This window comes from Bos indicus, chromosome 15, assembly GCF_029378745.1.
Source record: "Bos indicus isolate NIAB-ARS_2022 breed Sahiwal x Tharparkar chromosome 15, NIAB-ARS_B.indTharparkar_mat_pri_1.0, whole genome shotgun sequence".
Lineage (NCBI taxonomy): Eukaryota > Metazoa > Chordata > Mammalia > Artiodactyla > Bovidae > Bos > Bos indicus.
In genome coordinates, this window is record NC_091774.1 from 18,007,980 (window position 1) to 18,035,173 (window position 27,194).

The window sequence follows — 27,194 nt, forward strand, 5'->3', positions numbered from 1 at the left end:
TTCCCTGTACTACACAGCAGGTTCTTTAGACCATCATATGTTTTGTATACTATTGATCACACAGACAAATGCTTGTACACTGTTGGAGGGAACTTTTTTGTGGGTACAGATACCAATCAGGAGACAGGGATCATTGGGGGCCATCCTCAAGACTGTGTACCTCAGAGTAAGTAGATGATGAAAGGTTTAGAAGATAGCTCAAAAAACATTCTAGTTTATATCACTAGAGAGAAGTAAAATGAGAGAGACAACTTTGAAAATGAAATAGTCAAGATAAAGATCTTTATAATAAAAAATAAAAGTTAATTAATTTAAAAATACCGAATTAGTAGAAAAATAAAAGAGTTCCCTTTGAATGTAGACCAGAATGTGGAAAATTAAATAAAAATGAAGAAATACGAGAATGTCTTTAGAATTTGGCTAACTTAGAAGAAGAAGGAAAGAGAAGAAAATGGCAGCCCACTCCAGTGTTCTGGCCCAGGAAATTCCATGGACACAGGAGCCTGGCGGGCAACAGTCCATGGGATCGAAAGTCAGACACGACTTAGCAGCTAAGCCACCACATACTTAAAAGAGGTTCCAGAAGGAGAGGACAGAGATAGTAGAGGGGAGGATATAATCCCAAAGGATAAGAAGGAAATTTCCTGGGGCTGAAATCTTGTATCTCCCTACCTAACCCTACAGATCTTCCTCCTCTTCTTATTTTTTTTTCTCCTGTTTCTTCTTCTGTCTTTTTGACTGTTATACACACACACACACACACACACATACACACACACACATACACATATTTAAACAGCTTTACAGTGCTGTGTTAGTTTCTGCTGTACAGCAAAGTGCATCAGCCACACATATACATATATCCCCTCTTTTTTGGTTTCCTTCCCTATTAGGTCACCACAGAGCACTGAGTAGTTTCCTGTGCTATACAGTTGGTTCTCATTAGTTAGTTATTTTATAAGTAGTGTAAATATTGCCAATCCCAATCTCCCAATTCATCCCACTCCCCATCTTCATATTGAAAGTGCTAAAAAAAGTCATGCCTACACATGCCTTTAATTTCAGAATTCCAAGGATAAAGAAAATAATCTAATTCTTAGAAATTAAAAAAAAAAAAAAAAAACAGTTAACCTTTCAAGCAAAACAGACTGTCTGTGCACTTCGTTGGCCAAATTGAAAGGAGGAGGTTGACACATTTTTCTTTAAATATTTAAAGGGAAGTTATTTTGAACTTAGTGTTCTTTACCTAGTCAAGTTTTCAGTTATGTTCAAGACAAGATGAACATATTTTCAGACAACTAAATATTTAGTAGAAGATTTAAGGATTCTGCAGAAATGGAACCCTTTTCTCCACTGGTATCAACACTGGCCATAAAAGAAACTGGGCTTTACTACACTAAACTGAAGGAGGTGCTCTTGAACTAGGAATCCTGACCATAAAAGTGAAAGTCGCTCAGTTGTGTCCGACTCCTTGCGACCCCATGGACTACATAGTCCATGGAATTCTTCAGGCCAGAATACTGGAGTGGGTAGCCTTTCCCTTCTCCAGGGAATCTTCCCAACCCAGGAATCGAACCTAGGTCTCCCTCATTGCAGGCGGATTCTTTACCAGCTGAGCCTCAAGGGAAGCCCAAGAATACTGGAGTGGGTAGCCTATCCCTTTTCCAGGGGATCTTCCTGACCCAGGAATCAAACTGGGGTCTCCTGCACTGCAGGTAGATTTTTTACCAGCTGAGCCACAAGGGAAGCCCAAGAATATTGGAGTGGGCAGCCTATCCCTTCTCCAGAAGATCTTCCTGACCCAGGAATCAACCGGGGTCTCCTGTATTGCAGGTGGATTCTTTACCAACTGATCTATCAGGGAAGCTCTGACCATGAAATGAATGTAAATAGAAAAAAGCAGACATTACCTATCCAAAACTATTTTAAAAAGTACATAAATTATAACATTTTAGGTGATAAAAATTGTCCCACAGAAACCAGCTATGAAGTAGAACACAAATGCAGCACTTCAGATTGAGTTCTATGTTCTCACCCAACCATGTGCGGTTATAAAACAAACTTGAACTGAAAATTTAAGAGCTTAGGAGAGAAATCAACAAAAGTTGAGGAAATAATGAAATGAAAATTGAGCTCAGAAAACAAATAGAACAAGACAGAATAATATCAGAAATCAATCATCTTAGTAGATGGAGAAAAGACATAGGATCTTTCCAAAATGAAATATAAAAAATGAAAATATTATTCTTTAAACTGGTAAAGATCATCTATAAGTCTCTTAGCAGCTATATCCCAATAATAGTATGTTGGAAGCATTCAATTTAAAATTGGGACCAAGTATCTGTTTACACACCTCATTTCAGTTTCCGGTAGGTTTAGAAATTTGTTGCCTTAGAATTATAAGTAGTATGCTTATATTTTATATGTGGTTATATCTCACTTTTTATCCTCAATCCTACATATTTTTCTTCCATATAGATGTTAAGGAGTTGATCCATTTTATAGGTCTTTTCACATAATCAAGCTATAAAAATTACTTTGATACGATTTATCAAAATATATTAGAACCAACTGTGCAATACAAATTCATAGCCTTCAATTCATATATTACACAGAAAATGCTAAAAGTGCACAGTCTAAGTTTTTATTTCAAGAAATGTGGAAAAAAACGACAAACTAAACTTAAAGAAAGTAGAAGGAAGGAAAGACAAAAGACAAAATTAATGAAATACAAAATAATTGTAAATAGAGAAAAGAAAAAAGGGAAAAATTAGTTATTCAGAAAAAATAATATTCCTTTTTTGTTTTCTTTTTGGTCTCCAGTTTATTTTGTTCTTTGGTTTCTTAGTTCTTTTATTAGATTCTTAGTTTTTAAATTCTTTTCAACATTTTTCTTTACAATCAAAGCTTTCAAGTCATATTTTTTTCTTTAGTTCAGTTGCTTAGTTGTGTCCGACTGTTTGCAACCCCACCCCATGAACTGCAGCACACTAGGCCTCCCTGTCCATCACCATCTCCTAGAGTTTACTTAGACTCATGTCCATTGAGTTAGTGATGCCATCCAACCATCTCATCCTCTGTCGTCCCCTTCTCCTCCTACCTTCAGTCTTTCCCAGCATCAGGTCTTTTCAGATGAGTCGGCTCTTTGCATCACGTGGCCAAAGTATTGGAGTTTCAGCTGCAGCATCAGTCCTTCCATTGAATATTCAGGACTGATTTCCTTTAGGATGGACTGGTTGGATCTCCTTATAGTCCAGGGAACTCTCAAAAGTCTTCTCTGACACCACAGTTCAAAAGCATCAATTCTTCGGTGCTCAGCTTTCTTTATAGTCCAACTCTCAAATCCATACATGACTACTGGAAAAACCATAGCTTTGACTAGACAGACCTTTGTTGGTAAAGTAATATCTCTGCTTTTTAATATGCTGTCTAGGTTGGTCATAACTTTTTTCCCATGGAGCAAGTGTCTTTAATTAATTTCATGGCTGCAGTCATCATCTACAAATCTACAGTGATTTTAGAGCCCAAGAAAATAAAGTCAGCCACTGTTTCCTCTGTTTCTCCATCTATTTGCCATGAAGTGATGGGACCAGATGCCATGATCTTAGATTTCTGAATGTTGAGCTTTAAGCCAACTTTTTCACTCTCCTCTTTCACTTTCATGAAGAAGCTCTTTAGTTCTTCTTCACTTTCTGCTATAAGAGTGGTGTCATCTGCATATCTGAGGTTATTTGTATTTCTCCCAGCAATCTTGATTCCAGCTTGTGCTTCTTCCAGTCCAGCATTTCTCATGATGTACTCTGCATATAAGTTAAATAAGCAGGGTGACAGTATACAGCCTTGATGTACTCGTTTTCCTATTTGGAACCAGTCTGTTGTTCCATGTCCAGTTCTAACTGTTGCTTCCTGACCTGAATACAGATTTCTCAAGAGGCAGGTCAGGTGGTCTGGTATTCCCATCTCTTTCAGAATTTTCCACAGTTTATTGTGATCCACACAGTCAAAGGCTTTGGCATAGTCTTTCCCATTCAACTGTTTTTCTCTATTTCTTTGCATTGATCTCTGAGGAAGGCTTTCTTGTCTCTTCTTGCTATTCTTTGGAACTCTGCATTCAAATGGGTATATCTTTCCTTTTCTCCTTTGCCTTTTGCTTCTCTTCTATTCACAGCTACTTGTAAGGCCTCCTCAGACAACCATTTTGCCTTTTTGCATTTCTTTTCCCTGGGGATGATCTTGATCCCTGCCTCCTGTATTCTTTTCTTAATACTACTTTTATGGTCACCATAGGTTTTGTGGTATGAAATGTTTTTCTTTTTCTTTCTTGGTTGTTAGTAACTTTTGTTTTTTCTTTAATCCATGCATTATCTAGGAACTGAAATTTCCATATAGTGAAGTTTTAATTTAGTTATTTATGGATTATAATCAGTGAAACAGCCTATAAAATTATTTTTAAAAAATTTTGTGTGTTTGCCTGAGCTCTTAGGAAAAATTTATCTTTTTGTGAGTTGCAAGAATCTCTGCCTAGTAAGTCATAGACATTAACTTTTTTATTTTTTGGTCGTGCCCCTTGGTTTATGGGATTTAAGTTCCCCAGCCAGGGATTGAACCCAAGGCTTCAATAGTGAGAGCATGGAGACTGCCAGGGAATTCCTCGATAATTCCTGTGTGTCTTTAATTTTTTTCTTCTAGATTTTATTTTATTTATTTTTTAAATTTTATTTTTAAACTTTACAATATTGTATTGGTTCTGCCATATATCAAAATGAATCTGCCACAGGCATACATGTGTTCCCCATCCTGAACCCTCCTCCCTCCTCCCTCCCCATACCATCCCTCTGGGTCGTCCCAGTGCACCAGCCCCAAGCATCCAGTATCGTGCATCGAACCTGGACTGGCGACTCGTTTCATATATGATATTATACATATTTCAATGCCATTCTCCCAAATCATCTCACCCTCTCCCTCTCCCACAGAGTCCAAAAGACTGTTCTATACATCAGTGTCTCCTTTGCTGTCTCGTATACAGGGTTATTGTTACCATCTTTCTAAATTCCATATATATGCATTAGTATACTGTATTGGTGTTTTTCTTTCTGGCTTACTTCACTCTGTATAATAGGCTCCAGTTTCATCCACCGCATTAGAACTGACTCAAATGTATTCTTTTTAATGGCTGAGTAATACTCCGTTGTGTATATGTACCACAGCTTTCTTATCCATTCATCCGCTGATGGACATCTAGGTTGCTTCCATGTCCTGGCTATTATAAACAGTGCTGCGATGAACATTGGGGTACACGTGTCTCTTTCCTTTCTGGTTTCCTCAGTGTGTATGCCAAGCAGTGGGATTGCTGGATCGTAAGGTTGAGAGAGTCTCTGGCAGACACTGTTGATTGGCTAGGCCTTACTCCTTTGCCTTGTGTTCCTCCTACTATGGAGGCTGGATAATTTAATATTCACTTCTTGCTGCTAAGGTGGCTGGGTACATTACACATTCTGGCAAATACACCTATCAGAGGGCATCTAGGAACTTTTTTGCTTTCCAGATGAATTTAACTGATGTGCCTGGCACCCTCTTCCCTTTCCGCCTTTGACCAGTCATAGGTGAACATGCTAAAGTGACAAAACTGTAGAGAAAGGTCTTAATGAGTCTCTGAACAAAACACTAGCCTTTTCCTACTTCTAAACTTCTTGTTACATAAGAAAAAGAATCTAGTAATCTAAGCCATTGTTGATTGAGCCTAATGTTTTCATCCTCCTGATATAAGGATGTTTTAAAGTATTCAAATATGTCAAGTTTTTACATTTCTATTTGTTTTGCATTTTACTATGTATATTTTTGGTGTAAATAAATGGACATACATTAATAAATGATGCTTTTTTAATCATTACATGATGTTCCTATCACTAATCCTTGTAACTTTAAATTCTTCTTTGGATGATGCTAATATTGCCACTCTGCTTTCTTTCAGTTTATACTTGCCTAGCATCTCTTAAGCCATTAACTTTTCTTTTTTTTGGTAAAATTGTATGTTGCATAAAATTTATCATTTTAGCCTTTTTCAAGTGTATGATTCAGTGGCATTGAGTTCATTCATAATGTTGTACAAACACCAACACTCTCCATTTTTAGAACATTCACATCTCAAGCAGAGGCTCTGTACCAATTAAATAATACCTGTACCTCTTTCCCCCAGCCTTTGGTAACCTTCATTCTGCTTTTTGTCTCTGAATTTATCTATTCTAGGTACCTCACAAAGTAGAATCATAGTATCTGTCCTTTTGAAAGGTATATTCTCTTCTATTGGGATGGTTTATTTAGGTTTAATATTATAACTGATATACTTTTTATTCCTTCTATAATTTACCACTTTTTAAATACTATTGTTTCTTCATTTTTCCTTTTCCTTTTTTTGTTAATCTGAAAGTTTACTTCCATGAGTGGTTCCTTTCTGCTTTTCACTCTTAATCAGAAGTATATGGTATTGGACCTTCCCTCATGGTTAGGAGTCCATGCTTTCACTACAAAAGGTGCCAGTTCAAGTGCCGGTTCAATATGATCCCACATGTCCTGCCATGTGGCAAAAAAGAAAAGTAGTATATGGTACTACTGTTAATTAAAAGCAGCATACCTATTTTTTGCATCACGGTCACAGTATTTCTCTTGTCTTCTTAACCTGCTGCTGCTGCTAAGTCACTTCAGTCGTGTCCGACTCTGTGCGACCCCATAGACGGCAGCCCACCAGGCTCCCCCGTCCCTGGAATTCTCCAGGCAAGAACACTGGAGTGGGTTGCCATTTCCTTCTCCAATGCATGAAAGTAAAAAGTGAAAGTGAAATCGCTCAGTCGTGTCTGACCCTCAGCGACGCCATGGACTGCAGCCTACCAGGCTCCTCCGTCCATGGGATTTTCCAGGCAAGAGTACTGGAGTGGGTTGCCATTGCCTTCTCCATCTTTTTAACCTAAAGAAGTTGAAACCTTTGAAATACTTCTTACCTCTTGCTTCTTTTGTCATCCTTTCTGTCTCTCCACTTAAACCTTAAAAAAAGTTTTTACTTCATCATTCTCCCATTTCCCAGCTCCTTGACTTTTTTAATATACTTAAGTATTTAAAAACAATTTCCAGAGGGATGGTATGGGGAGGGAGGAGGGAGGAGGGTTCGGGATGGGGAGCACATGTATACCTGTGGCGGATTCATTTTGATATTTGGCAAAACTAATACAATTATGTAAAGTTTAAAAATAAAATAAAATTAGAGAAAAAAAAAAATAAAAACACACACAAAAAAAAATAAAAAAAATAAAAACAATTTCCTTTACTTTTAAAAAAATATTTAGTTTTTGGTTGCTTTGGGTCTTTGTTGCTGTGCATGAGCTTTCTCTAGTTGCGGTGAGCGCAGGATACTTTGTCGTGGTGCGGTGGCTTCTCTTGTTGTGGAGCATGGGCTCTAGGCATGCAGGCTCGTTAGTTACAGATCAAGGGATCATTAGTTGTGGGTTGTGAGCTCTAGAGAACAGGCTCAGTGGTTGTGGCACATGGACTTTGTTGCTCCACGGCAAGTGGGATCTTCTCAAGTCAAGGATTGAACCGGAGTCTCCTGCATTGGCAGGCGGATTCTTAACCATTGGACCACTTGGGAAGTCCACCAGGTCCCTTTTTAAAAGCACTTTGATTATCTGTTCCAAGACGGTGTGTTCTTATTCATTCAGACTTAATTTCAGATGTTTATTGCTCATCCATAATTCCTTCCCTTTTATGTTGAAGTACCACTTGATGTAACAGACGAACCAGAACTAATGCACTTTCATGGGTAAATATCAGAAACACGTTGAGTAAAAAAAATTATTTGAAAATATTATTTGATATATTTCTGTAATCAGAAACCCTCATAGTGTGTTGTAAAACTTGAAAACCTAAAACAGCAAATTCAGACTTAGTTACTTTTGGGGAGGAATGAGAGAGTAGGATTAGAGAGAGGAACATAAAGGGCTTTAAGGGTATTATCATATACTTTTCAAGAATTGGATTAGCCAAAAATTCTTCTGGGTTTTTCCATAATATCTTACAGAAAAAAACCCAATGAACTTCTTGGCCAGCACAATATATATTATATTCCTCAAAATGTGTATGAGAATTGGCCAGGAGCCTCAACATGTTCTGTCGTGTGGTGGTGAGAAGTATTGTGTTTCAAACAGGAAAGAGTGTATTGCCGATCTTCTTCCATGATGTAACAACATACAGAAGTACCTGGAAGTTGAGGAAAGGGAGCTGGAGAAGACATGTGGATCACAAGTTTGGCTCTTTCTTGGGTACCCAGTGCCACACCATTCTCTCTTGCCCTTATGAGACTCAAGTCACATTTGAGCCTTTCCAGCATGTGCCACAGTGGGTCTGAGTAAGCAGGGATACTAAGGTAGTCCTATTTTAGAGAGCTAGGGGACTCCGCTGACGAGTGACTTGTGCTCCAGAACGCTTCAAAACTTTCTTTACAAAATTTTCTTGAAACTGTAGTCTTAAGACTCTTGCTACTCAACCTTCTTTCTTCCTAGTCTTTCCCACAGGGCTCAGACTGGCATTGTGGGCTTCTCTCTCGCCCAGCTTCATGTAACTCACTTCCCATTGTCCCTCACAAACATTGCACGTGTGCTCAGTCACTCGGTCGTGTCCTACTCTTTGTGACCCCCATGGACTGTAGCCACTTCTGTCCATGGTAGTGTCCAGGCCAGAATACTGGAGTGAATTGCGATTTCTTTCTCCAGGGGATACTCCCAAGCCAGGGATCAAATCTGTCTCCTGCATTGGTAGGTGAATTGTTTACCACTGAGCCACCAGGGAACCCCTCACAGGCATTACCTTCAATAAATCTTTTGCCATGTCTGATCCCAGCTGTTTCTCAGAAGACCTAAACTAATACATAGGTCAGTATGTGTAAAGTCCTTGGCAGTCAATACATGCAAGTTTGTGTTACAGTAAATTAAGTAAGAGAAGATGGTAATTTTGACTGTGGTAGTGGTGATGGATGGAAATGTCCAAATTGCACAGACACTTAGGTGATGGATACAATAAGACTGAATGAATAAAAAAAAGTTTGCCCAGTTTCTTGCTTCACACTTGACATGCACATTGAGTGGTTAATAGTTCACTGTGTACACCCTAGTGATCTACAGTTCTTTACTCACATTGTGACTTTTTCATAAAATGGCCTTCCTTCACCCTCTTACACGTTTTTCTGGCAAAATCCCACTTGTTCTTTGAGATAAACTTAGAAATCATCTCTTCCAGGGAGTCTGCCCCTTTTCTCTTTACCTCTCATTTCCACCCTTTCCTTTTCCTTGGGTTCCTAAACCATCTTATGTTTATAGGCTTAGAAGTTGTAAACTTATTGAAATATAATCAATTTATATTTGTATCAGTTTTTTCTTTTAAACTCTAGATTTCTTTAGCCATGAGGTGAGATTGCAGAGGTATTACAGAGGTCAGTTAACTATTTTGTACTTTATTCAAAGAACAATAGTAAACCATTGGAAGATTTTAAATATAGAGGTGGACATGCTTGCTAAGCCACTTCAGTGTGTCTGACTCTTTGTGACCCCATGAACTGTAGCTTGACAGGCTCCTCTGTCCATGAAATTTTCCAGGCAAGAATACTGGAATGAGTTGCCATTTCCTCCTCCAGGGGATCTTCCTGACCCAGGAATCAAACCCCAAGTCTCTTAAGTCTCCTACATTGGCAGGCAGGTTCTTCACCTCTGGCACCTCCTGGAAAGCCACAAATACAGAGGCAATAAGATGTAATTTGAATTTTATGAAGGTCATTTTAGCTACTGTTGGACTGTTGGATGGTTTGGAGAGGTGCAAGAGTAAATTAAGAGAAAACAGTTTGATGTGAGCTCTGGAGCCCAGTTGCCTGTGTTCACTATATACTAGCTGTGTAATCTTGGGAATGTTACATAACCTTTCTTTGCCTCAGTTTCCCCATCTCTAAGATAGCAATAAAATTGTACTATATCAGAGTTGCTGTGAAAGTTGAGTTAAAATAGCTTAGAATAGTATTTAGCATATAGTAAGCAGTTGGGAAATAGATGGGGAAACAGTGGAAATAGTGGCAGACTTTATTTTGGGGGGCTCCAAAATCACTGCAGATGGTGATTGCAGCCATGAAATTAAAAGACGCTTATTCCTTGGAAGGAAAGTTATAACCAACCTAGATAGCATATTAAAAAGCTGAGACATTACTTTGCCAACAAAGGTCCGCCTAGTCAAGGCTATGGTTTTTCCTGTGGTCATGTATGGATGTGAGAGTTGGACTGTGAAGAAAGCTGAGCACTGAAGAATTGATGCTTTTGAACTGTGGTGTTGGAGAAGACTCTTGAGAGTCCCATGGACTACAAGGAGATCCAACCAGTCCATTCTAAAGATCAGTCCTAGGTGTTCTTTGGAAGGAATGATGTTAAAGCTGAAACTCCAGTACCTTGGCCACATCATGTGAAGAGTTGACTCATTGGAAAAGAGTCTGATGCTGGGAGGGATTGGGGGCAGGAGGAGAAGGGGACGACAGAGGATGAGATGGCTGGATGGCATCACTGACTCGATGGACATGAGTTTGAGTGAACTCCGGGAGTTGGTGATGGACAGGGAGGCCTGGCATGCTGCAATTCATGGGATTGCAAGTGAGAAGGCAATGGCACCCCACTCCAGTACTTTTGCCTGGAAAATCCCATGGATGGAGGAGCCTGGTAGGCTGCAGTCCATGGGGTTGCTAGAGTCCGACACGACTAAGCGACTTCCCTTTCACTTTTAACTTAACTGAATTAAAGTCAGTGTACCTTTCCCACGGAAAAGGAAATGGCAACCCACTCCAGTGTTCTTGCCTGGAGAATCCCAGGGACGGGGGAGCCTGGTGGACTGCCGTCTATGGGGTCGCACAGAGTCGGACATGACTGAAGCAACTTAGCAGCAGCAGCAGCAAGTCGGACACGACTGAGTGACTGAACTGAACTGAAGCAGTTGGAGGGCTTTCCCTGGTGGTTCAGATGATAAAGAATCTGCCTGCAATGCAGGAGACCTGTGTTCTATCCCTGGGTCGGGACTATCCCCTGGAAAAGGGAATGGCAACCCACTCGAGTATTCTTGCCTGGAAATCCCATGGACAGAGGAGCCTGGCAGGCCCCAATCCATGAAATTGCAAAGAACCTGACACAGCTGAGCAGCTGACACACTAGCAGTTGGATGAGGCTTCTCAGGTGGTGCTAGTGGTAAAAAAAAAAAAAACCTGTCTGCCCGTGCAGGAGATGGAAGAGACGTGGGTTCGATCCTTGGGTTGGGAAGATCCCTTGGAGGAGGGCATGGCAACCCACTCCAGTGTTCTTGCCTGGAGAGTTCCATGGAAGAGGAGCCTGACTGGCTATAGTCCATAGCGTCGCAAAGAGTCAGACATGACTGAAGCGATTTAGTACAGCATGAGCAGTTGGATGTTACCTATTATGTTGTTATTTAACAAGTATTTATGTGCTTAACTACATCTACTCTGGACCAGATACCACTATTAAGCTGAATTCAACAAATGATGAAAACAAGTTCAAATTAATATATAGGTGAAACTTTGGGTTATGATTATGCCCCTAAGAATCTGAATATAAAACCAACTATTTGGCCATTATTATATGTTAGAATTCTAGAGATAATTTTTTTGGCCTTTTTTTTTTAATCATAATGTAGATTTTAAAATGTATATAGGGCTCTATAAAGTACTGGGGAACATTTTTTGAGTAAGAGAATCCCCAGTATAAGACTATATTCCCTGGTGGCTCAGCTGGTAAAGAACCTGCCTGCCAATGCAGGAGACACAAGAGACTGAGGTTCAGTCCCTGGGTGGAGAAGATCCCCTGAAGAAGGAAATGGCAACTTTTCCAGGCAATTTTTGCCTGGAAAATTCTGCAGAGGAGACTGTGGGGCCCCAGTCCATGGGGTTGCAAAGAGTCAGACTCGACTAAGTGCTTGTGTGTGATTGCTTTACTGTAACTGTTTTACAGTGTTGTGTTTCTGCTGTACAGTAATGTGAATCAGCACCCATACACACAGTATGAGACTCTAGCTTTTAGTATGTTTCCCTGCTCTACTATGTAGTAATTAAAAAACTCATTCTGTGAACATGTATTAATATTAAATATGTTTCTATAATGAATGACCTTTTGGGTAAAATATGTCAGCTTTAGAGTTTAAAGAGCTTTTGTTTCTGTTTATTTTGTTGTTTAGTCGCTAAGTCATGTTTGACTCTTTTGCGACCCCACAGACTATAGCCCATCAGGCTCTTGTGTCCATGGGATTTCTCAGGCAAAAATACTGAAGTGGGTTGCCATTTCCTTCTCCAGGGGAATCTTCCCAACACAGTGATCAGACACAGGCAGATTCTTTCCACCAAGCTGCCAGAGAAGCCCACTATTTGTTTTTTTTATTTGAATCAATTATAGTTTTTTTTTTTCCCCCAAAAAAAGTTAAGTTTTGTATTTTGTTGTATTAGAAAGTTGAAATAGTCACTCTTTTCTTTCTTTTTTTCTTCTTAATTTTTTTAGATTTATCTTTTAAATGGACTGTAATTGCTTTACAATGTTGTGTTAGTTTCTGCTGTATAGTAACGAGAATCAGCAGTGAGTATATGTGTATTCTAAATAAAGGAGACACAGTGATAACTGCTGTGTAAATGTGATGAATATTTGGGAGAAATTTGGAGTTTTGTTGTAATAGTATTTAAATTACTAACTTTCTAAAAACGGATAGTTTATATGTATATATATATTGTGTTATATGTTAAAGAATTTATATTTGTCTTTGCACAAGAAAATTTTGGTAGTATTTAACTTTGGAAGTCTGATTAGGAGATGCTTTTGTAATTTATAAATTTAATCAATAAAGTGGCAAAGATTTAAGGAAAACTGTAACAAAGAAAATAAAAATAGAAGCAAGTGTACCTGTATGAGAAAGCTTACAAAGAATGCTTTGTTCATATGAATGGATTCAAGCACCCTTAGCATGATCCACGGAAACCGTATTGAAACAAAACAGTTTTGTGTTTGTTCTTGTTCCAGTGTTAATGTTTGTTTACCTGCTTTATTTTTTGCAGGGATGTACATGCAGTCTGTCTCTGGGATGATAAAGGCCCAGCAAAAATTCATCAGGCTTTGAAAGAAGATATTCTTGAGTTTATTAAGCAAGCACAGGCAGTAAGTTTTGTATCTATATATTGTTTAAGACTTTACTCAGTATCATCCTGAAGTAATTTTAAAATATCACATAAACTTTTGACACACTTGCTAGTTAAAATTTTTTAATGAAATGATAGTCATTTATTGTTGTCTCCTCCCACAGTGGCATTTCTTTCAAACGAATATTTAGTTACCTCAATTAAAAGATGCCATAAAGAATTTCATTCTTGTACATTCTTAAGAATCCCCCTACCATTATTATTGGCCACACATCAGTCCACATAAATCTTTTCTTTTCTCACAATTAATACCTGTTTTCAGGCTGAAAGTAGTTTTTTTCGATTCTGAATAATTGTCTGACTGTATAATTCTTGGACTGTCCTTTGCATTGCTCCTGATGAGCTGAAATTCAGTACTCTTGGGTTGGTACTGTGTACACATGTTTAATATTAAAATGAAGGCAGAGCTCATTTAGGTATTTGTTTGTTTTGTCTTTACTGACACTTTTTGTCTTTTGGGAAAAATTAATGCAGAGGTAAAGTTTTATTTCAGATCAACTCTGGCATCACTGATGCATTGTTTATCACTTTGAAGAAGGCCTAAGAACATAAGGTTAATTTCCTTTCTATAAAATAAAGTTTGAAAAATAGAGTTAGAATTTCTTATTCTTTATTTGAATTCTTGCATCATTATCTTGTACAACATTAGTAAAAGTCTGTTAGAAATTTTGTTGAATATTAATGTGTTAGCAGTTGGAAATTAAAAATGAATATATGACTTGAAGGAAGATACTGAAATTGAATATATGATTGGTATATATTTAATTCTGATGACATAAGGATGATGTCACATTGGATATTACTTACAAAATGAAATGTCTTGTTCTTGATACCATTAATCCTGCCATGTTGATCAGTGATTTTTTAAAAATTAGAGTTTTATAAGAAAATTATAAAATTATAAGAAAATTATCTTTTAATGAAAATAAATCATCTCAATTTTTCTAAAAAAATTAAATCTTTCAAATCATAATTTAATCAAAACATACATTTTTCTAGAACTGTTTAAGGAAAAATGGTTTCTTCTTGCATTGGAAAGCATATCAGCTTATCTGTTAATGACTTTTGATGAAGATAAATCATGTTTATTTCAAATCAATAGAGTATTATTCTTTAGTTTCTGGAAATGGGCTCAGAAGGAATCATCTTAGAAATATTTAGAAATATATTCCATACTAGAAAACAAAATATATTAAGTGTTTCACTGTAACTTGATCTGAAACAGTTTGGAATGTAGGCCTTAGCAAGAACTTGAAGCTAGGATTTAGCGCCAGTAATTCAGAGCTGTTAAATTTCAGGACCAGCAGTGCCAAACATAAGTATATAATTTTAAAACATTTTCAAAACTTTTAAGAAGATACAGCTTTGTGAGTTTAGTAAACTCAATTACTAGACTAATTGAGCTTATCTTGTTGCTGCTGCTGCTAAGTCACTTCAGTCATGTCCAACTCTGTGCGACCCCATAGATGGTAGCCCACCAGGCTCCCCCATCCCTGGGATTCTCCAAGCAAGAATACTGGAGTGGGTTGCCGTTTCCTTCTCCAATGCATGAAAGTGAAAAGTGAAAGTGAAGTCACTCAGTCGTGTCCGACTCTTCAGGACCCCATGGACTGCAGCCTACCAGGCTTCTCTGTCCATGGGATTTTCCAGGCAAGAGTACTAGAGTGGGGTGCCATCGCCTTCTCCGGCTTATCTTGTTCAGTTCAGTTCAGTTCAGTTGCTCAGTTGTATCTGACTCTTTGTGACCCCATGAATCGCAGCACGCCAGGCCTCCCTGTCCATCACCAACTCCCAGAGTTCACTCAGACTCACGTCCATCGAGTCAGTGATGCCATCCAGCCATCTCATCCTCTGTCGTCCCCTTCTCCTCCTGCCCCCAATCCCTCCCAGCATCAGACTCTTTTCCAGTGAGTCAACTCTTCGCATGAGGTGGCCAAAGTACTGCAGTTTCAGCTTTAGCATCATTCCTTCCAAAGAAATCCCAGGGCTGATCTCCTTCAAAATGGACCGGTTGGATCTCCTTGCAGTCCCAGGGACTCTCAAGAGTCTTCTCCAAAACCACAGTTCAAAAGCATCAATTCTTCGGTGCTCAGCTTTCTTTACAGTCCAACTCTCACATCCATACATGACCACAGGAAAAACCATAGCCTTGACTAGACGGACCTTTGTTGGCAAAGTAATATCTCTGCTTTTTAATATGCTGTCTATGTTGGTCATAACTTCCCTTCCAAGGAGTAAGTGTCTTTTAGTTTCACGGTTGCAGTCACCATCTGCAGTGATTTTGGAGCCCCCCAAAATAAAGTCTGACACTGTTTCCACTGTTTCCGCATCTATGTCCCATGAAGTGATGGGACCGGATGCCATGATCTTCGTTTTCTGAATGTTGAGCTTTAAGCCAACTTTTTCACTCCTCACTTTCACTTTCATTAAGAGGCTTTTTAGTTCCTTTTCACTTTCTGCCATAAGGATGGTGTCATCTGCATATCTGAGGTTATTGATATTTCTCCCATCAGTCTTGATTCCAGCTTGTGCTTCTTCCAGCCCAGTGTTTCTCATGATGTACTCTGCATATAAGTTAAATAAGCAGGGTGACAATATACAGCCTTGATGTACTCGTTTTCCTATTTGGAACCAGTCTGTTGTTCCATGTCCAGTTCTAACTGTTGCTTCCTGACCTGAATACAGATTTCTCAAAAGGCAGGTCAGGTGGTCTGGTATTTCCATCTCTTGAAAATTTTCCACAGTTTATTGTGATCCACACAGTCAAAGGTTTTGGCATAGTCAATAAAGCAGAAATAGATATTTTTCTGGAACTCTCTTGCTTTTTCAGTGATCCAGTGGATGTTGGCAATTTGATCTCTGGTTCCTCTGCCTTTTCTAAAACCAGCTTGAACATCAGGAAGTTCATGGTTCACGTATTACTGAAGACTGGCTTGGAGAATTTTGAGCATGACTTTACTAGCATATAAGATGAGTGCAATTGTGCGGTAGTTTGAGCATTCTTTGGCATTGCCTTTCTTTGGGATTGGAAGGAAAACTGATCTTTTCCAGTCCTGTGGCCACTGCTGAGTTTTCCAAATTGGCTGGCATATTGAGTGCAGCACTTTCACAGCATCATCTTTCAGGATTTGAAATAGCTCAACTGGAATTCCATCACCTCCACTAGCTTTGTTCGTGGTGATGCTTTCTAAGGCCCACCTGACTTCACATTCCAGGGTGTCTGGCTCTAGGTCAGTGATCACATCATCATGATTATCTGGGTCGTGAAGATCTTTTTTGTACAGTTCTTCTGTGTATTCTTGCCACCTCTTCTTAATGTCTTCTGCTTTTGTTAGGTCCATAGCATTTCTGTCCTTTATCGAGCTCATCTTTGCATGAAATGTTCCCTTGGTATCTCTAATTTTCTTGAAGAGATCTCTAGTCTTTCCCATTCTCTTGTTTTCCTCTATTTCTTTGGCTTATCTTGTTGCTGCTGCTGCTGCTAAGTCGCTTCAGTCGTGTCCGACTCTGTTCGACCCCATAGACAGCAGCCCACCAGGCTGCCCCGTCCCTGGGATTCTCCAGGCAAGAACACTGGAGTGGGTTGCCATTTCCTTCTCCGATGCATGAAAGTGAAAAGTGAAAGTGAAGTCACTCAATCGTGTCCGACTCTTAGCGACCTCATGGACTGCAGCCTACCAGGCTCCTCCGTCCATGGGATTTTCCAGGCAAGAGTACTGGAGTGGGGTGCCATTGCCTTCTCTGCTTATCTTGTTAGGAAGGACCAAATCTCCCAAATGGGACAGGTAGTGAGCCTTAAAATGTTTATTATAGCATTATTTTAAATGACAAAAAAAGGAAGTAAAAATAAATGTGCACTGCTTAGAAAGTTATTAGGATATTGAATTTTTTTCTTTTTTAAAGATTAACATAACTCTTGTATTTGTACGTAATTCTGTGACTTAGCATTTTGGGCTAGACTCACCTGAGTTTGCCTAAGCTTATTAATGTGGCAGCAATAAGGTGGTGGATCTGCAGGGACTGGATGGTCTAAGAGAGCTTTTTTCATATTTCTGGTGTTTAGCACTGTACTGGCTTCCTTCTGGGGCTTTTCCCCCTCATGTGGTTTCTTGTTCTCAAGGAAACCAGTCTTTGTGGTGATAGTGGAGTCTTGCAAACCTCTTGAGATCTTGGCTCAGAAGTATCAGAGTCACATCTGCAGCATTCTGTTGGTCATAGTTAATCACAGGACCTGCTAAAGTCCAGTGGAGAAATAGATTAGGATCTTTTTTAAAAAAAATTGAGATAAATTTGCATACCAGAAAATTCCTTTTAAAACGTGTATAATTTTGTGTGTTTTAGTATATTCATTAAGTTATATAACTATTGCCTAATTTTAGAATATTTTTATCAGCCCAGATTGGAGAAGGAAATGGTAACCCACTCCAGTATTCTTGCCTGGAGAATTCCATGAACAGAAAAGCCTAGTGGGCTACAGTCTGTGGGGTCACAAAGAGTCCGGCAAGACTGAGTGACTAACACATACATCAGCCCAGATATTAATAGAAACTCTGAACCCATTAGCAGTTACGCCCCCATAAACTCCCCCTTGCCTTTGGCAAGCAGTAATCTACTTTCTGTTCCTGTGGACTTATTTATCCTAGATATTTCCTATAAATGGAATCCTATAATATTTGTCCTTTGATGACTGGCATCTTTCACTTGGAGTAATGTTTTTCAAGTTTCATCTATGTTGTACCATTTAGCACTATTTCATTCCTTCTTATGGGTGAGTAATACTCCATTGTATGAAAGTGAAAGTGTTAGTCACTTAGTTGTGTGTCTGACTCTTTGTGATCCCATGGACTGGATGGAGCCCACCAGGTTCCTCTGTCCATGGCATTCTCCAAGCAAGAATACTGGAGTGGGTTGCCATTTCCTTCTACAGGGGATCTTCCCAACCCAGGGATTGCATCCAGGTCTCCCACGTTGCAGGCAGACTCTTTACCAACTGAGTCACCGGGAAAGACCTATTCCATTGTATGTGCTGTATTTTGTTTACCTATTTGTCATTGATAGACATTGGCATGTTACTACTTTTTGTCTATTTTGAGTAATGGTGCTGTGAACAAATATTTGTGTACAAGTTTTGTTTTAGATATAATTGACATACAACATTATGTTAGTTTCAGGTATACAACATAGTTATTTGATATTTGTATATTTTGTAAAATGATATGTACATATTGCAAAATGATCACCACAATAAGTCTACTTCATAACCATCACCACACATAGTTAAACAATTTTTTTCTTATGATGAGAACTTTTAAGATTTACTTTTCTTAGCAGCTTTCAAATGTGTACTCTATTACTAACTGTAGTCACCATGCTGTATTGAGTTGGCCAAAAGGTTCCTTTTGTTTTTAAGTAAAAAATAAGAGGCGCATTTTTCATTTTCACCAAAAACTTTATTGAAGAACGTATTCACTTTTTTCCATTTGTTGTTGTTGTTTAGTCGGTAAGTCATGTTCAACTCTTTGTAGCACTGTTGATTGGCAGGAGAATTTTTTATTGCTGAGCCACCAGGGAAGACCCTTTTATGCCAGTACCATACTGTTTTAATTACTAGCTTTGTAAAATAATTTGCAGTCAGGAAGCATGATGCCTCCAGCTTTGTTATTTCTCAGGACTACTTTGGCTATTCAGGGTCTTTTATAGTTCTACAAATTTAGTATTCTTGGTTCTATTTCTGTGAAAAATGTCATTAGAATTCTGATAGGTATTATAACAAACCTATACTACTTTGAGTAGTAGGGACATTTTAACAATCTGTAAGCACAGAATATCTTTTTATTTATTTGTGTCTTAGTTTCTTTTATCAGTGTTTCAGTGTAGGTCTTTTACCTCTTAAATTTATTAATATTCTTAGATATTTTGTTCTTTCAGATGAGATTTTAACTGGGATATTTTCCCCCTAATTTCTTTTTGATAGTTTGTTATTAATGTATAAAAACTCAGGAGATTTTTATATATTGATTTTTCTATCCTGCAACTTCACTGAATTTATTACTTAATGGAGTCTCTAGTGTTTTCTATATATAGTATCATGTCATCTACAAGTAGTGACAGTTTTACTTCTTTCTTTTTCCTAACTAATTGCTCTGGATAAGGCTTCCAGTAGTGTTGGATAGGAATGGTAAGAGTAGGCATCCTTGTCTTATTCCTGATTTTAGAAGAATAGCTTTCAACTTTTCACCATTGAATATAATGTTAGCTGTGGGCTTGTTCTTTATTAAGTTGAGGTACATTCCCTCTATACCCATTTTGTTTGAAAGTTTTTAATCGTAAATATGTGTTGAGTTTTGTCAAATGCTTTTTTCTGCATCCATTGAGATGATCATGGTTTTAATTCATTTTGTTAATGTGGTGTATCACATTCATTAATTTTTAAGTGTGAACCTATTCTTAAATGCCTGAAATAAAATCCTACTTGATCATGGTGTATGATGCTGTGGAATTTGGCTTGCTGATTTTTTTCAGAATTCCTTATATCGACATTCATCAGCGATTCTGATTTGTAATTTTCTTTTGGCATCTTTGTCTGATTTTGGCATTTGGGTAATGCTAGGCTAATAAATGGGTTTGGAAGTGTTCCCTCCTATTCTATTTTTTGAAAGAGTTTGAGAAGGATTAGTATTAGTTCTACTTTAAATGTTTGATAAATTCAGCAGTGAAACCATCTGATCTTGGACTTTATTTGTTGGAAATATTTTTTTCTACAAAACGCATTTGTAATTGGTGGATTAGAAGGAAAACGAAGTTTCCTTTTCCATTTGGATCTGTGTGTGAGCTTTTTTTTTTTTTTTAACTTTTTATTTTGTGTTGGGATATAGCCAGTTAACACTGTTATGATAGTTTCAGGGGAACAGAGAGGGACTCAGCCATACATATACATGTATCTGTCTCCTGCAGAGTCCCTTCCCATCCAGGCTGCCACGTAACATTGAGGAGAATTACACAGTGCTTTTTAGTAGGCCCTTGTTGGTTATCTATTTTATTATTTTTTAAAATGCATTTATTTTTAATTGAAGTATAATTGCTTTATAATAGTATGTGGGTTTCTACCATACATCAATACTATTTTAAATATAGCAGTGTGTATATGTCAATCCCGAAATATCTACTTATCCCTTCCCCACATTCTTCCCCTACCCACTTGCAACTTTAAGTTTGTTCTCTAAGTCTGTGAGTCTGTTTCTGTTTTGTAAGTAAGTTTATTTGTATCATTTATTTTATTTTTTTTAACATTTAGATTCTAAATCTTTATTAATCTTTTTAATAGTATCTTCCACCTTTCTTGTTTTGTTTGTAATGGATTTCTCCATCCAGAAACTGATTAGCCAGTTCTTTTTATTTTGGACACTTAGTTTATTTGGAATTTATTTTGAATTATACTTTGGAGTAAGGATCTAACTTCATTCTTTTTCAAAGAGCTAACCAGTTTTCTCAAGATCATTTTTTTAAACTTTTTGTTTTGTATTGGAGTATAGCTGATTAACAGTGTTGTGGTAGTTTCAGGTAAACAGCAAAGGGACTCAGCCACATATATACATGTACCTGTTCTTCCCCAAACTCCCCTCCCATCCAGACTGCCACAGAGTATTGAACAGAGTTCCACGTGTTATATAGCAGGTATTTTTTGGTTATCCATTTTAAATATAGCAGTGTGTACAGGTAACCATAAGTTTGTTCTTTTAAGTCTATGGGTCTTTCTGTTTTGTAAGTAAATTCATTTGTATCATTTCTTTTTAGAGTCCATGTAGAAGGGATGTGCTATGATATTTCTCCTTCTCTGTCTTCCTTCACTCAGTGTGACAATCTCTCGGTCCATTCATGTTGCTACAAATGGCATTATTTCACTCTTTCTAATGGCTGAGTGATATTCCATTGTATATATGTCCACATCTTCTTTATCCATTCCTCTGTTGACTGGCATTTAGGTTGGTTCCATGTCTCGGCTATTGTAAACAGTGCTTCAGTGAACACAGGTGCATATATCTTTTTGGATCATGTTTTTCTCCAGATACATGCTCAGGAATGGGACTGCAGGGTCATATGGTAGCTTTATTTTTATTCTTTTTAAGGAACCTCCATACTGGTCTCTATAGTATATCTACCTGTTTACATTCCCACCAACAGTGTAGGAGGGTTACCTTCTCTCCAAACCCTCGCCAGCATTTATGTTTATGGATTTTTTGATGATAGCCATTTTGACTGGTGTGAAGTGATATTTCATTGTAGTTCTGGTTTGCATTTCTCTGTAAATTAGTGATGTTGAACATCTTTTTATGTTCTCTTGGCCATCTGTATGTCTTCTTTGGAGAAATGCCTATTTAACTATTCTGCCCAATATTTGATTCGGTTGTGTGTTTTGATGTTGTTAAGCATCATGAGGTATTTGTAAGTTCTGGAGACTCTTGTTTTCCACATCATTTCTCCCAGTTTGTGGGCTCTCTTTTTGTTTTTCTATGGTTCCCTTTGCTGTGCGAACCCTTTTAAGTACATCCTGTTTGTTTATTTTTGCTTTTATTTCCATTATTCTGTGAGATGGATCAAAAAAGATATTGCTGCCATTTATGTTAGAGAGTGTTCTGCCTGTTTTCCTCTAGGAGTTTTATAGTGTCCGCTCTCACATTTAGGTCTCTAATCCATTTTGAGCTTATTTTTGTATATGGTATTAAAGAATTATCTAATTTTTTTTTTTTTTTTACATGTAGCTGTCCAGTTTCCCAGCACCATTTGTTGAACGGTGTCTTTTCAACATGTAGTCTTGCCTCTTTTGCCATAGATTAATTGACTGTAAGTGCATGGATTTATTTCTGGGTTTTCTATCCTGTTCCATTGATTGATATTTCTGTTTTTTTGTGCCAGGACCATACTGTTTGGATGACTGTAGCTTGTAGTATAGTCTGAAGTTAGGGAGTCTGGATTTCCTCTAGCTCTGTTTTTCTTTACCAAGGTTGCCCGGCTGTTCGGTATCTTATGTGTCTTTGTATAGTTTTTAAGATTTTTTTTGTTCTAGTTCTATGAAAAATATCATTGGTAATTTGACAGGGATTGCATTGGATCTGTAAATTGCCTTAGGCAGTATAGTTATTTTGACAATGTTGATTCTTCCAACACATGAACATGGTATGACTTTCCATCTGTTTGTCTTTTTCTTTCAACAGTGTCTTGCAGTTTTTGGGGTACAAGTCTTTTGTCCCTTTAGGTAGGTTTATTTGTAGGTATTTTATTCTTTTTGATGTGATGGTAAATGTAATTGTTTCTTGAATTTCTCTTTCCAGTCTTTGATTGTTAGTGTATAGAAATGCAACAGATTACTGTGTATTAATTTTGTAACCTGCACCTTTACTAAACTCAGTGATGAGCACTAGTAGTTTTTTGTTGGCATCTTTAGGATCTTCTATGTATAGTATTACGTCATCTGCAAACAGTGACAGTTTAACTTCTTTTCCAATTTAGAGTCCCTTTACTTTCTTTTCTTCTCTGATTACTGTAGCAAGGACTTTGAAAACTATGTTGGATAAAGGTGAGAGTGGACATCCTTGTCTTTTTCCTGATCTTAGAGGAAATACTTTCAGCTTTTCACCATTGAATATGATGTTACTTATAGATTTGTTGTATATGGCCTTTATTCTGTTCAGGTATGTTCCCTCTGTGCCCACTCTCTGGAGAGTTTTTATCATAAATGGGTTCTGAATTTTGTGAAAAATTTTCTGCATCTATTGAGATGATCATACTGTTTTTATTCTTCAACTTGTTGATGTGACGTGTCATATAGATTGCTGTGCAGATATTGAAAAATACTTGTATTCCTGAGATGAATCCCTCTTGATCATGGTGAATGATCTTTTTAATGTATTGTTGGATGCAAATTGCTAGTGTTTTGTTGAGGGTTTCTGAATCTTTGTTCATCAGTGATACTGGCCTATAATTTTCTTTTTTGTGTGTGGTATCTTTGTTTGATTTTGTATCAAGGCGATGGGGGCCTCATAGAATGAGTTTGGAAATTGAAAGTTTTCCTTCCTCATCAATTTTTTGGGAACAGTTTCAGAAGCATAGATGTGGACTCTTCTCTAAATGTTAATCTTCTCTAAATGACAGTCACAGTTGCAATTTCAGTGCTTGTGACTGGTCTGTTCATGCTTTCTGTTTCTTCCTGATTCAGTCTAGGGATACTGTACCTTTCTAAGAATTTGTCCATTTCTTCCAGGTTGTCCATTTTATTAGCATACAGTTGCTCATAGTAGTCTTATATGATCCTTGGTGTTTCTTTGGAGTCAGTTGTAACTTCTTTTTCATTTATAATTTTATTGCTTTGAGTCTTCAGCCTTTTTATATTGCTGAGTCTGGCTAAAGGTTTATCAATTTTGTTTATTTTTTCAAAGAGCCAGCTTTCAGTTCATTGACCTTTGTGATTGTTTTGTCTCTATTTTATTTATTTCTGCCAAGATCTTTATAATTTGTTTCCTTCTACTAACTTTAGGTTTTGTTTGTCCTCCTTTCTCTAGTTTCTTTAGGTGTAAGCTTAGGTTCTTTATTTGAGATTTTTCTTGTTTCTCGATTGTATTGCTGTAAACTTCTTTCTTAGAACTGCTTTTGCTTTATCCCATAGGTTTTGGATCATTGTGCTTTCATCATTATTGTCCCTAGGTATTTTTTAATTTTCTCTTTGATTTCTTCAGTGATCAATTGGTTGTTTAGTAACATATTGTATAGCTGGCACATGTTTGTGTTTTTTTACAGTTTCTTTTTCCCTTGTTTATTTCTAGTCTTAGAGTTATGATCAGAATAGATACTGGATATGATTTCAGTTTTCTTAAATTTACCAAGATTCACCTTGTGGCCCAGCGTGTGATCAGTTCTGGAGGATGTTCTGTGTGCACTGAGAAGAATGTATAGTCTGCTGCTTTTTGGTGGAATGCTCTATAAATATCACTTAAGTCTATCAGATCTAATGTGTCATTCTTTTAAGGCCTGTGTTTCCTTATAAATGTTCTGTGGATGATCTGTGCATTGATGAAAGTGGGATGGTTAAGACCCCTACTATTATTGTATTGCTGTCAATTTCTTCTTTTATGGTTATTAGTATTTGCCTTATATGTTGAGTGCTCCTGTATTGGGTGCATATTTACTTATAATTGTTATATCTTCTTCTTGGATTGATCTCTTGATCATTATGTACTGTCCTACTTTGTCTCTTACAACAGTCTGTGTTTTGAAGTCTGTTTTGTCTGATATGAATATTGCTACTCTAGCTTTCTTTTGATTTCCATTTGTATGGACTACCTTCCCCCATTTGTTTACTTTCAGTCTGTAAGTATCCCTAGATCTGAGGTAGGTCTCTTGTAGATATGGGTCTTATTTTTCTATTCACCCAGCCAGCCTGTGTCTTTTGCTTATGCATTTAATACATTTACATTTAACATAATTGTGAATATGTATGATCTTATTGGGCTTCCTTGGTGGCACCACTTTCTTAATTGTTTTGGGCTTATTTTTGTATGTTTTTTGTTTTTCTTGTGTTTCCTTCTTAGAGAAGTTTCTTTAGCATTTGTTGTAAAGCTGATTTTGTGGTGCTGAATTCTCTTAACTTTTGCTTGTCTGTAAAGCTTTGGATTTTTCCATCAAATCTAAACAAGATCCTTGCTGGGTAGAGTTTTCTTGCTTATAGGTTCTTTCCTTCCATCACTTTAAATATACTGTGCCACTCCCTTCTGACTTGCAGAGTTTCTGTTGAGAAATCAGCTGATAATCATATGGGAGTTCCTTTGTATGTCTTTTGTGCGTGTGTCATTTTTCCCTTATTGCTTTTAATATTTTATGTTTGTCTTCAGTTTTTGGCAGTTTGATTGCTATGTGTCTCAGTGTCTTCATCTTTGGGTTTATCCTGTCCGGGACTCTCTGCTTCCTAGACTTTGTTGACTATTTCTTTTCCCATGTTAGGGAGGTTTTCATCTGTTATCTCTTCAAATACTTTCCTGAGTCCTTTCTCTCTCTCTCTTCTCCTTCTGAGACTTCTATAATACAAATGGTGTGTTTAAGGTTGTCCCAGGGGTCTTTTAGGCTGTCCTTTTTTTTTTTTTCGTTCTTCTTTTTATATTCTGTTTTGCAGCAGTGATTTCAGCCATTCCATCTTCCAGGTCACTTATCCATTCTCTTACCACAATTATTTTGTTATTCTTTCTAGTGTGTTGTCTATCTCTGTTGGTTTTTAATTTAGTTCTTCTAGGTCTTTGGTGAACATTTCTTGCATCCTCTCCATTCTTTTTCCAAGATCCTGGATCATCTTCACTGTTATAATTCTGAATTCTTTTTCTGGAAGGTTGCTTATCTCCATATCATTTAGTTGCTTTTCTGGGGTTTTATCTTGTTCTTCATCTGGGATGTAATCCCCTGCCTTTTCATTTTATTTAACTTTTTGTGATTGTTGTTTTTATTCTGGAGGCTGCAGGATTGTAGTTCTTCCTGCTTCTTCTGTCTGCCTTCTGGTGGATGAGGCTGTCTAAGAAGATTGGGCAAGCTTCCTCATGGGAGGGACTGTTGGTGGGAAAAACTGAGTCTTGCTCTGGTGGGCAGCACCATGATCAATAAAACTTTAATCCCATTTTCTGCTAATGGATGGGCTGTGCTCCCTCCTTGTTAGTTGTTTAGCCTGAAGCAATGGAACCCTGGAGTCTATAGGCTCTATGGTAGGGCACATGGCATCCTCCAGTGTCAGTGGCACTTCCTAGGATTGCTGCTGTCAGTGCCGTGATGAGCCACTGCCACCTCACACCTCTGCAAGAGACCCTCCAACAGTAGCAGGTAAGTCTGGCTCAATCTCCTATGGGATCACTACTCCTTTCTTGTGGTTCTTTATGCACACAAGATTTTGTGTCTGCCCTCCAGGAGAGCAAAGTCTGTTTTCCACAGTCCTGTGGAAGTTCTATAATCCAATCCCACTAGCCTTCAGTTTCCCTGGGAATTCCTTGTCCCTTTGCCAGAATCTCCAGGCTGGGAAGCTTGATGTGGGGCTCAGAACCTTTACAATAGTGGGAAAACTTTTTTGGTATTATTGTTCTCCAGTTTGTGGGCTGCCCACCTCATAGGTATGGGGTTTGATTTTATTGTGATTGTGCCCCTCCTGCCGTCTTGTTGCAACTTTCCCTTTGTCTTTTGTATCTTTCTTTGGTGGGTTCCAGCATCCTCCTGTTGACGGTTGTTCAACAGTTAGTTATGATTTCAGTGCTCTTGCAGGAGGAGATGAGCACATGTCCTTCTACTCTACCATCTTGAACCAATCTCCCTTCTTGGGAATTTTTAAATTCTGAATGACATATTAATAACTTACCGGTAATCTGTGTACATTTCTTTTTCTTCACAAAAAGGTTTTGGTTGATTGTATGTTTCTAGGAATTTATCCATTTCTAGTAGATTGTCAAGTTTGTTGGTGGCATTTGGTAGTTCATAGTAGTCTCTTATGATCCTTTTTACATGTGTGGTATCAGTTGTAGTGTCTCCTCTTTCATCTCTGAATTGAGATATTTGAATCCTCTCTCTTTTTTTTTGGTAAGTGTGCATAAGTTTTTTGTGAACATTTTCTTATTTTGGTAGACAGCCATTTATAGTAGCGTTGTACATGATAGCCAAAAGTTGGAAATGATCCACATGTTCACCAGTGAATAAGTAGATAAATAAAATATGTTATGTCCATGAAATGGAATAGTATTTAGGAATAAAGTACTGACCTACAATACTACTTGGATGAGCCCTGAAAACACTGTGGTGTGTAAAAGAAGTCAGTCATAAAAGTCTACATATTATATAGTTTCATCCATATGAAAGCCCAGAACAGGCAAATATACAGACACAGAAAATAAATTAGTGATTACTTAGGGCTAGGTGA

General features: G+C 37.7%; 1 protein-coding gene across 5 annotated transcripts in view; it reads left to right on the forward strand.

Annotated features, from left to right (window-relative positions):
* Positions 1 to 27,194, forward strand: part of CUL5 (cullin 5) — a 127,430-nt gene that overhangs the window by 39,225 nt on the left and 61,011 nt on the right. For 4 of the 5 annotated variants that reach the window (XM_070767577.1, XM_070767578.1, XM_070767576.1 and 1 more), the window contains one exon: positions 13,121 to 13,220. The exons of the other annotated variant lie outside the window; for it this stretch is intronic. In XM_070767577.1, coding sequence (XP_070623678.1) covers positions 13,121 to 13,220 — 100 coding nt within the window. The remainder of the gene's footprint in view (positions 1 to 13,120; positions 13,221 to 27,194) is intronic. 5 annotated transcript variants of the gene reach the window in all.